Source organism: Pelodiscus sinensis, chromosome 7 (genome assembly GCF_052426305.1).
Source record: "Pelodiscus sinensis isolate ZL-2025 chromosome 7, ASM5242630v1, whole genome shotgun sequence".
NCBI classification, from domain to species: Eukaryota; Metazoa; Chordata; order Testudines; family Trionychidae; genus Pelodiscus; species Pelodiscus sinensis.
Genome location: NC_143058.1, coordinates 64,866,327 through 64,878,393, shown reverse-complemented (window position 1 = coordinate 64,878,393; position 12,067 = coordinate 64,866,327). Strand labels below are relative to the sequence as shown.

At 41.2% G+C, this 12,067-nt stretch overlaps 1 protein-coding gene across 7 annotated transcripts in view; it reads left to right on the top strand.

The window, feature by feature from the left end:
• AGAP1 (ArfGAP with GTPase domain, ankyrin repeat and PH domain 1) overlaps window positions 1-12,067 on the top strand; it is a 496,396-nt gene that overhangs the window by 319,857 nt on the left and 164,472 nt on the right. For all 7 annotated transcript variants that reach the window (XM_075934057.2, XM_075934053.2, XM_075934051.2 and 4 more), the window contains one exon: window positions 2,225-2,393. In XM_075934057.2, the coding sequence (XP_075790172.1) occupies window positions 2,225-2,393 (169 nt within the window). The remainder of the gene's footprint in view (window positions 1-2,224; window positions 2,394-12,067) is intronic.

Genomic DNA, 12,067 nt, shown 5'->3' with positions numbered 1-12,067 from the left:
CAAGCTGTTGAGGGGCAGAAGATGGCACTTCTGGGGTGGCCCGCTGTTGAGTGGACTCCAGGGACTTGTTAAGTGCTGTTTAAAAGTACTTGGCTTTGAATTACCCTCATGCCTTGTTAAAGGGTTTTTTCCCCTTTTTTCTCAGATCAGCATTTTCTACAACTAACATCTAGGGGAGTTACATCTGTAACATTTGCATATCAAAATCCGAGTTGCTGTCTTCTCGTTAACACAGCATATTCCAGATGACAACGAGACCCTTATCTGTTCTAATCTGATCAAACCATACATCACGCTTCTGAACATGCTGCGTTATGTTGGAGTTGTAACTTTAATTCCTCAAGTACAGATCTCAGGGGGTAGGATGCAGGGCTCGGAGGGCATTGACATCCTACTGGAAGGAAGCTCAGAGCTTTCCTTTCTTCCTCTGAGGAAATGTACAGGATTATTGCTTTGCACCTAGCACAGAATGACAGGGTCGTCTTGGTCATTTGCATTGAAAACAGCCATAGAAAGCAATAGTGTGTACTGTCAGTTAGCGCTTGTGAGGCTTCTGTTTTGTTTGCACCTCTTTGTTCAGTAGTAAAATAGAGTATATTTATTCCCTGCTCCCAACAGTCACTTATACTTCATTCATTAAGTTTATACCTCACTTTCAGACATGATTCCTTCTCTATTTAAGGCAATTTAATCTGCTCCCACGTCATTTCCCAACCTAAAGTTAAAGGTGATTTGTGTGCGCTCTCCAGTTTTAGAATTTGTAGAGAACAGTTGAAACTTCTCCATGTGCAAATTGAAATGGAATACATTAGTTATTGTATGTTAAATAAAATGTGTCTATTAAAAGAGCCCCTGCTGAGGTTTAGTCACTATCTGATTAGCCTCATTTTAGAGCCCATAAGCAATAAATGCTCAATTATGTTCCTCTTATTGTATTTTAATTTGTGAAGAATTGACATTGAACAAGAAAGTTATACCAAGTTGATGTTTTAGAAAGGGACCTGTTCTTTTCATCTTGTATCTTGAAACTAGTGAAGGGATGGTTCAATAATTTTTGGTGTTGCTTGGCACTCTAATACCTCCAGGGAACTGTTCCAACTCCCTCTGTATACCATGTAGATATTCGCAAGCAATCCAAAGAAGCCTGTATATAATTTCTTTATCAGATTGGATAGTTCTATCAAAAAATAAGCATTGGCCCTATAGTAGAGTTCAGCTTGTTTAAATACAATCTGAAATACGCATTCTAACATTTCTGTTGCTAAGTCAATGGAGAAGTAGTTTGTGGAAAATAATCTACCAAATAGTAGCCATATAAGAGTTCTACTAATTTGGCCCCATAACAGGCCTATGTGCCAAACCATTTTAATATTTAAACCTTCCGAATCCCAACATTATGGTATCAATTCCATTATTTAATGGGAAGCAACACCAAAGAGAACATTGTCATTATCACAAAAGTAAATGTTAGCCTGGCCATTTAAAAATTACACAACTGTTTCCAAAACAGAGAACAATATAGTGAAGTTTCAATCCATGTTATTTGCCGTTACCTATGGAGTTGAGGAACTCAAAAATATGCAACGCTGGATTTTGTACATGTCATTTTGTGCTACTGCCATAACAACCACCTAATTCTTGGCCCTATTCTTGAAATATCTGTCGCTCCAAATATAGTAGCTCTTAATTTAGATAAGTCTCAGAACATGACAATACTTTTACACTGGTTACCAATGTTCCCTCTAATCTTTTTCATCTGTGTGCGTGTTTTTCCCACCTATGTGCAGAATAAATGTTTGTATGCTTTGAGGCATGTGTAAGTGCACCCACCAGTGGAAACAAAAAACTTAGATGTCAGTGTTCTGCTAATCATCTGGACAGCTTGCAGGGAAAAGTGCTGGTCACTCCACATACTTCTGAAGAATTTTCTAAACATCCTCTTTGTAGAACAGATGCAAAAGCCTCTTTCTGGAGACTCTGTACAGGTGTAAAGAAGACGACTGTAACTTGCTGTGCTGCCAAAGCCTGGTACACAGGTGTATGGTTCTATACAAGCCACTGTCCCAACCTCTTCCTGCATTACGATCTGTCCCCTTCATGTTTTTATGTGTTTGATAACCAAGGATTATAAAAAGCTTTTTCCACTCTAAGTTTCCAGATCTTACTATGCTGTTCTAACTATTAGGTTTTTTGTACATTTCTGATTTTGTTTGTTTCTCTACAGGACTATATGCAGAATGTGCACGGAAAAGAAATCGACCTTTTGAGAACTACTGTGAAAGTGCCAGGAAAGAGGCCCCCCCGAGCAACGTCCGCTTGTGCACCCATCTCCAGTCCGAAAACCAATGGCATGTCCAAAGACATGAGCAGTTTACACATCTCTCCAAATTCAGGTAAGAGACTAGCATGTTGAGCAAAACAAAAGCGCGGATGTTCTCCTCCAGTCGGATATGTTAGTGTGTATGAATACATACATATGTCCATACATGTATACCACCTTTGTGGGAATGATAGCTGTGAAATAAATTACAAAGTCATGTGACAAATGACATCAGTGACCTATTGGAGAACACTTTAATCTGCTTGGACACTCATTAATGGATCTCCAAGTCACCGTGTTGTTCAGGCCAATTCCACAAGCCAAATACAGAGGGAAGGGTTGGAACTTAACTTCATTTACAAGTTTAATTCTTATGCAGCTGGAATGAATAGAGACATCGTCTGGCTCGCACGCTACCTTCCACATCCTAATGACTTAACCAACCAATGGAGGTGCTAATTGTTCTTAGCAGCCTCTTGTAACTATTTGAACTATCTATTCACCATCTCCTTCTTTTTTTTTTCCTCCTCTCCTCCCCTCCCCCCTTATTTATTCTTGGATCAGGACTTCTGATACTCCAGTCATCTGAAAAAGTGGGTTTTTTTCCACGAAGGCTCATGATACCATCTACATATTTTGTTAGTATTTAAGGTGCTACTAGACTATTCATTGTTTAAGTTTTTTTTAACTTTCCCTCTGTCTACTAATCCATTTACCACAAGAGAGCTTAAGCCCTGAGCACCTTTTATCTGCCATCTTTATTTGTTTTGAAGTACTTAGCCAATTTCTCATCGACAATGCACAAAATGACACAAAGGTTCATGAGAAATATTCCAGTGGAGTCAGGCTCAGAAGAACAACTACTTCATTTGCAGAACCCTCTCTTAAGCTATGTTAGAGAGAGTGAGAGAGCAGCTTCCCTTTTAAAGCATACCATGCTCCTTCCAACCCGAAGCGGGAATAGTGGGTGAGAGTGGATACCTCTTTTCTGAGAAGCCGAAAGAACGGCCATACTGGATCAGGCCAAGGATCCATTTAACTCAGTATCCTGTATTCTGACCAGGGCCAGTGGCAGATATTTCAGAGGAAACAAGGAACAAAAGTGGGCAATTGAGTAATCTGTCTCCTATTAGCCAGTGCCAACTTTTGGCAGTGGGACAATCTGAGAGCACCCAGAACATGGGATTCTGCCCTGGACCATGTTCATTGTCCTTCATGAACTTTTCTTCTTCTTCTCTGAAACTAAGTATAGTTTTGGCCTTCGCAAGGTCTCCAGCAACAAGTGCCACAGATTGACCATACACTGTGTGTAAAAGTACTTCCTTATGTCTGTTTTAAACTACTGCCCATTGGGCTCACTCAAATGAATTCCACGTTTTTGTGTTGTGAAGGGATGAATAACACATCCCTATTCACTTTTCTCCATGGCATTTCTGATTTTATAAATCTCAGTTATCTCTCTCTCTCACCTTTGTAATCTGTTTTCTAAGATATACAGTCCCGGTATTTTTAATCTCTCTTCATATGAAAGCCATTTCACACCTCTCATTGTTTTTGTTGCCCTTCTGTGTACTTTTTCCTATTCTAATGTATCTCACCGGTGACAGGACAACCAAAACTGTGTACATTTACACAGTATTCAGGGAGTAAATGTACCAGGGATTATGTAGTGGCATGATATTTTCAGTCTTCTTATCTGTACCTTTGCTGATGGTTCCTTACATCTGTTTTCCTTTTTGCACTGCTGCTGCTCATTGAGAGTGTTTTCAGAGTACTTTCAACAATAGCCCAAGATCTATTTTTTTCGAGTAGTAACAAATAATTTCGATCCTGTCATTCTGTGTATATATAGTTATGATTGTGTTTTCCATTGTGCCTTTCTTTGCATTGAGCAACACTGAATTTAGTCTGCCCTTTTGTTGCCCGGTCACCCAGTTTGGCGAGATCTCTTTGTAACTCTTCGGCATCTGCTTCAGATGTCGTTATCCTGAGAAATTTTGAATCATCTACAAATTTGGGCACCTCCCTGTTTATCCCTTTTTCCAGGTCACTGCATTGATCCATCTGTGGGTACCCTGCTATTTTAACTTCTCCACTGTGAAAACTCACCATTTATAAAGAAACAATGAGGAGTTCTATGGCACTTTAATGACGATAACACACTTTTTGGGACATAAGCTTTCATGGGCTGGAACCTACTTCATTAGATGCACCATTCCTCTCCTTTGGTTCCTATCTCTGAACCAGTTACTGACTCATGAGAACCTTCCCTCTTGCCCCCATGATTGCTTAATTGCTTAAGAGTCTTTGGGTGAGGGACCTTAAGAAAATAAGAATGACTCAAACCAATGGACCAGTTCCCTGCATCTGGCAGTCAGAGGCTTTAGTGACTCCCAAAGCTTGGGGTCAGTTGTCCAGTGGTTTCATTGATAGGTTTGGCAAGCTTCCTGCTTTTGATGTACTTTTAAAAAGTTGCTGCTCTTGCTGATCAGAAAACTCTTTCTGTAGTCACCCCAATAGAGTCTTTATAGTCCAGGTGTGTTTGTATTTGAGACACAGTTACACTGGCTTGGCATTCACTTTCATCACTCTGTCCATGAAGCCATTCTTTAGCCTATGTGGGCCTTAGACAAGCAAAGCTTTGATTTCCTTGGCTAGGGAACTGCTTCATGTGGATCCCCAATTTATTTTTGAATGTAGGCTATTGTAACTCCCACACCTACTCTGTTTACGTCTGTCTCTGACAATGGAGTGGCACTTAGACCACTTACAGAGCGAGAATGAGTGTGCTCTACAGTTCTAGCTGAGAGCCAGCAGGCTTTTAGCTCAAGCTGGAGAGGCTCATGCACTAAGCTCCAGAGGTCCCAGGTTGGGTTCCGCCTGTCGGGCATGAGACTATGATTGCAGGATGGTCAATTTGTATGATAACAGAGCAAAGAAGATGGTGTATTTTAAAAGATAGCAGAGCACTGTAGACACCCTTACGTTCAGAACCAGATGTATTATTTTTGTGCTGTGTGAGCCAAAATCCAGTAGCCATCGCATGATAGGGTTTTCTGTCGACAGAGCTCCCCGAAAGCAAAAAGTACATAATTTGTTATCCATCTGATTCTGGGCCCAAGGATGCCTTCCTTGGGATTCCATTCAGAGAAGAAAGACAATATCAAGTGTTCAGAGAGTGGGTGCATCCTAATGCCTATGAAGGGTGATACAATTTCCATAGTTGAAGGGTGAGGAACTACAAGAGTCTTCCATCTGAGGACTCTCCTACATTTTAAGCTCAGTTTAGTCTGAAAGAGTCTGGCTAAAAACCTGAAACCAGAACAACTCCCCAAGGAGGGACTTCTCCATCTTCCTTTGGAGAGGCTTTATGTCAGCGCTGTGAATCTGACTACTTCTGGGGGCTTTTTGAATCTTTTGTTTCAAGATTCTTGAATCCTCAGACTGCCAAAAGAGACCTCCTGAATTTCCACAAGTTTCTTTAAGTATCCAGGAAACATGATGGGGATTCTGAGGAGTTGGCACCAGGTAATGAAAGGTGAATGAGCACAAACTCTTAGGAAAAGGGGAGGGACCAGTGTTGTCCTATTAGGCCGACAGGCTTGGATTTTCTTGACTGGTGTAAACATCAGCCTGTTTCCCCTGGAAGTAACCTCTGACCAGAGACATACAGGACCAGTGTTGCCAGGGTCCTGTCAGGTTCGAACTGAGGGACTGGATCTTGAGGACAAATCTTTTGAAGACTCTGGGTATGCTAAGCAGTTAAGTCGATGTCTTCCTATAATCTAGAAAGACTATATCCAAAGCCAACTGCCACGTCTACACGTTTTCAAATGTTGGAATGCTAAAATGTGTCCAAAATCAGCAGCAGTCAGTACGTACCTTTTTTTTCCCTGTGCAGTGGAATTGTTGACGCCTCAGCACCTTTCTTACAGAGGCCTCTAGCTACATTAATCGCTTTTGGTTTTGTGTGTGGAGGAGGCCAGAGTCTCAAGCTGCCTATGATTTTCCATGGCAGTGGTAAAACTGTCCTCTAATCCTGTTCCCTATAGCCAGCTAGAAGATGAACTAGTCTTTGAACCAGTGACTGACTTGATAGTTTTTTATTGTCTCAAGTTTTACTCAGTTGTTTCTTTTTACCATTTGAAATCAAGGCATCACAGCTCTTTTTCAGTCCTTCTGACTGTTACAGAAGTAAGTGGTGTTTACTAGTAGGCCTCTCAGGCTGTTAAATGATCTGGACAGAACAAAGACTGTCAGGGAAAGAGAGAATTCATTTATTCCTTCCATGAGCAAAAATTATGGGTTCAGAGCTTAAAAATCAACTGTCGCTTACTTACTCTTAGCCACAATTCTTGACTAAAAACAAGATAATGTTTAAAAAGAAAGATGGTACCTGTTTGAATTGATTGTGCTGTCTGCCAAATGTAAAGCAAGGTGTCAGTCTCAACACACTGTAGAATTTAAATAAAATGGAGGGGGTACGTACCGAGCAATGGCTTTAGATGATACTATGGAAATGTTAGTCCGATAGATGATTACATCACAGTCTATAAATTGGTTTGCTCTTCTGACCCTCATAATGGTGAAGGATGCTGGAAACCTTCACACTGATAGAAGATCACAGCTTCAATTCAGGTACAGTTCAACTTCCATGCACAGCAGATAAGGTTGCAAAATCTGTACATATTTAAATTATACAACCAAATGCATGTTTTGGTTGGTCTTTATGTATGTTGTGCTGAAAATATTTTTTTCGAAAGCTTTCTCACTATGACTTCCTCACACTTGAGTATAAATTGACTGTGAAGAGAAAATGCACATAAATACGTCTGAAGTACAGGAAACCTATATGCAGTGTGTTTCGCTAATCTGAGGTAGGTATTCCACATCTGAGAGCTTATTTGAAAACTAGTAGTGGTGGAGAGGGTCAAACACGTTGTAGAGCCCAACCATGAAAGATTGTTTTTTCATTGGAAATAGTTACTAAAAAGCAGTGCTAATGTGTAGCTGATAAGAGTTGGAGAGTCAGGATTCACCAAAAAAAAAAAAAAAAAAAATCTTGTTCTGAGGTTATGTGGAAGGGAAAATTGAATGGCCTGTTCTAGAAATGTGCAAAATATTTGTGTGTCAGCTGAAAACATTTGTAATTTTATCTTTGTTGTGTTTGTGGTGCTTTCCCAGAAGAGCAGGATTTTTGCACAGATTTAACCACATCTGTGTATTAAAATGATGTAATGCATGTAAAAAGTTGCCTTCAGGTTGAGTGTAATTAGCTAAGTAGTGTCACCTGGTATTGTCCCTAGATTTAGATTTTATATCCTCAGGAAGGACAAGCAGATACTATTTTGACTCATGTATTTCTGAAACACTTATCACAATGGTATGTATCTATTTATAATCATATTTAAACTCAATTTCTTTGAGAGAGAAGCTATAGCTAAAAAGGTAGACAGAAAATAATTATATTTCCCCAATTTTTTTAGAATCAATAGTAATTAAACAGTCTAGCCTGGGAATGAATTCTTGTTAAAAGTATATCTGGGAGCTATATTCCTGTTAAAATTTTTGAGGCCATTAGCGCCACATTGGTTTTGAATATTAGTTATGATTTTAACATAGAAACATAGGCAGCCCTCCGAGAAAGCCGAGAAATCTGCTCTGCACTCTCCTTGGCTGTTGCCTTATTTAATCCCCCCATTTGACACAGGCACAGAATTGTGTTTATTTTCCTATCTTTGATATTACCATGTGTTTATTGCTTCACAGTTTTTGTCATATTCTTAGAGGAGCGGTGTGTGTGTGTGTGTGTGTGTGTGTCTGTGTGTGAGCGCACACACGCTTCTGTCGTTGTAGGCCTCTTGTCTCTAGTGCATGGCAGAGCTCCTCATACCAAAAGCGCATGCCTGGCTGGCTCTCGGTCTTGTGACATAACTACATCCTTGAAAAAAAAAAACCTACTGTAAAAAAACATGAAGGTTACAAAGTCTAATACTCATTTAGAAAATTGATAGAAATGTAGCCGTGTTAGTCTGGTGTAGCTGAAACAAAAAACAGGACTATGTAGTCTTTAAAGTGCTACATAGTCCTGTTTTTTGTTTCATTTTAGAAAATGTGAGACTTATGGCACCTGTCCAACTTAAGTTTAGCTCCTTTGCACTTATGCAAGTGATAGTCTTGGGCAACATCTCATAGGGTGGCGAATGGAACCCAGCACTTCTGTGCAGTGTCTTAAACACAAGAAACTGTAACTTTCTATTCAGCAATTCTGTGCCCCATTCCCCGACCCTTTTGTGCACTCTGTCGGGGAGGGATCCTGTAAACATGGGATCATATGAATAATCCTGTAATATAATGCATTTCCACAAGAGGGCAGAATTAAGCCTGCATCTTAATTTGGGGGTTTCTCTGACCCTTGAGTGCTTGCTTTTGCAACCATAATGTTGTTTTAATATTTTTACTATGAAATGTCCTGGTTAATTTACACAAACTGATGTAAAAAATAAAAAAAAGGAAACCATGGTGCCCCCTCCGTGGGTGAACAGAATTTTAATCCAGGGCATAAAATCCACAGCACAGACCTTCACTGCTCATGCTCAAGGAGTAAATAGCAGCAGTAACAGGCTGTTTTCTTTTGTGCGAATCAGCCAGTGGAGAGGAATGCTACATACACTTTGCCTGTGCCTTATACAGCTGTTTGCTAAACAGCAGCAGAATTTGGGAATCTGGAATCCTGAGTTTTCGTTTGGACTCGCTAGGGAATGGAGTGTCATCTGGTGGTTGCTCACAGCAGAGCATGTGCTTTTGGATTCCTCATTCTGAACAACATTGCAGCTAAGTAGGTACCACTGAGCTCTCTTCAGAGCCATGCCAGCGCTGACCTTGTGCAATTTGAATTTCCTTGTTTGTAAAATGCTGGGAGTGATACTTGCCTCCTTCCTAAGAAGGCAAAATCCCACCAGTGATTGTCCAGAGTTATGCTTTGGGCCTTCTAGGGTTGCCAGTTACTTTTACAAAAAAGCCTGAACATTGTGGGGGGGGAAATTGGTTGAGCCCTCCCCCCCCCCCCCAAAAAAAAACGGTCGCTGCATCTTTAAATCCTGCTGCCAGATGCGGCAGGGGAAAATGTCCCCGCCAGCCTTCCATCCAAGAAAAACAGAAAAATTTGGGGTTTGTTTTTTTTTGCCGGACGGGTCACAAATACTGGGCTGTCCTGCTGAAAACCGGACACCTGACAACTCTAATGCCTTCAGGGCCACAACCACCTTGTGGCCATTTACAACTATTTCAGTCATGAGACAGCTGTGCACCAATACGTTATTGTTCCACAAACATGCTTAACCAACAGCTAGTCCTGCTTTTCTGATAGATTGCCTCTTGGAGACCACAGGCCTCTCTGAATCATTATCCACATATCCGATAAGACACAGGTTGGGATGTGTGCGTCCAAGCGACCTCTGTTTACTGTTCTCCATATACAGAGTGTAGCACTTCTCCCGTAACTGCTCCAATTCAAGGTGTCATTAAAGAGGTGACAGGTTTGCTGCCACCACTGTTTTCTGTGGTGCTGTCCCAGACCAGCTCTTTCCTGGCCTCTCACCTTCCATCTCAAAAGCCTCCCTGTACATGTGCATTTATTGTACATGTGCACTTATTGCACGTGCAATCTCTCTCATTCCTCACCTACCAGAATCTAGCGGAGACGTATTTCAAAGCTGCTGGCTTCCTGCTTGCCTGAAAATTTTAGTGCAAAGGGGCCTTACAGAGTCTTTTTCTGTGCTGCCCGAATTGTGCACAGCAAAATTACAGCGTCTGAAATAGCATGCAAATAAATGGCAGGACGTTTTTTGTGAAATACCATGGACATTTTTTTGCAACTTCTGCATGCTACTATCCAAAAATGGCAACTGGCATTCCTTATCCCAGTTATCTGTATTACTGTTGACGTTTTATTTAACTCTGAGACTGATATCACAGCCTTGTAGAAAATATATTAATGATCTAGCATGACCAAGCACTACAGTACGGGCTTGCAACGGTAGTCTTGCAGTAAAAAAAGGAAACCGGCTAATTGTGGTGCAATTGCTATGCAGCTCAGCAGTTATCCCATAATGTCAAATTTGTGAGCTAAAAGTATCTTTGCATCTGTTACATTGGCTTTGTTAAAAGATCTATACCGAGTACAGCATGGCCAAAAAAGTGTTTAACTCTTAAGTATTATTTGAAGAAAATGTCAACATTAACCTAAGTGTTCTATTGTCCACCTCACCCATTCCTCTTGAGAATAAAGGGTTCGCCTTAGCTTGAGGCATACATCCTGATCCCAGCAGAATCCTTTTACTGGCTTTTTGTATTCCTGGCTTGAAAGGCTTCACTCAGGGCACAGATCAAACTGTCCATAATTTTCACTTCTCACCAGGTTGTCACATTTTCAGCATCTCAGAGAGTAAGCCCGGGAATTAAATTAACATCCTAAACCAAAAACAATCAAGTTCTCATTCCTCCCTTCCTTAGCTCTAATTTAGGGGTCCTCTGATTTACAGGAGGAAAATAAATCCTGTAGTCAAGGTATGAAAGGCAAATTCTGAATATTGCCTATCACTGTCTCCAGCCTTTAGCAGCCTTTACCTTCCTGAAGGGAGGTTCCAGAGAGGATGGAGAAAGGCTGTTCTCAGTGGTGACAGATAGCAGAACAAGAAGCAGTGGTCTCACGTTGAGGTGGGAGAGGTCCAGGTTGGATATTAGGAAAAACTATTTCACTAGGAGGGTGGTGAAGCACTGGAATGGGTTACCTAGGGAAGTAGTGGAGTCTCCATCCCTAGAGGTGTTTAAGCCTCGGCTTGACCAAGTCCTGGCCGGGTTGAGTTAGTTGGGATTGGTCCTGCCTAGAGCAGGAGGCTGGACTTGATGACCTTCTGAGGTCTCTTCCAGCTCTATGGTTCTATGATTCAGAACCAATAAAAACTGATTGCAGAATAACTTTTCCTCCTGCCCTGGAATGTGCCTCTAATTAGGGCCGGCAACTCACCTGTTGGAGGCAAAGAAAAATAATCATTTCCTTTTCCCTGTCCCTCACTAACGAGTTCTAGGACCCTACGTCAAGACATCTCAGGGCTTGGCCACATTGCATATTCCCACAAAAGGGGTCTAAATTCTGGTGCTCACTAAGGAGCTGGTGTGGACAATGGTACGTATACCGAAAATTCTCTAGCTCACATTAATATAGTCCCAATGTAAATAATACTATGTTAGTGCACTCTAGGGGACTTTGTGTACATCAGCAGGAACCTCTCAGTCCAGTTAGTACGTAACATTCTAGCATGCCCTGGATTTTACATCTCTCTAGCATGGTCTAACGCACTGTATAGACAAGCCCTAGTGCAAGAAGTCGGGAAAGGAGAGTTGGTTGTTTCGTTGGTGGTTTGGTTGTTGTAAAGTGCCATTTATGGAAAGATCCCTTTAGAGGTTCAGGCAATACATAGTTTTCCAAGTTGCAAAGGTAGTTTGTTTGCAATGCCTACAATCCAAACGGCAGCTTTTAATTCGGGAATTGAGTTTGCACAGACTTACTCACGGGCCAGGCTTCTTGCACGCTAGGTTGACGAGAGAGGGGGATAGAACACATTCTCACTTCACTTAGCGTTAGCAAGGCTCATTTTCTTCAGATCACCCTTTTAAAAAGTTATATTGCTGTTAGGGAACCTCAGGTCCAAGCTGTGGGATATAACAGTAGTGAACACAGTGTTT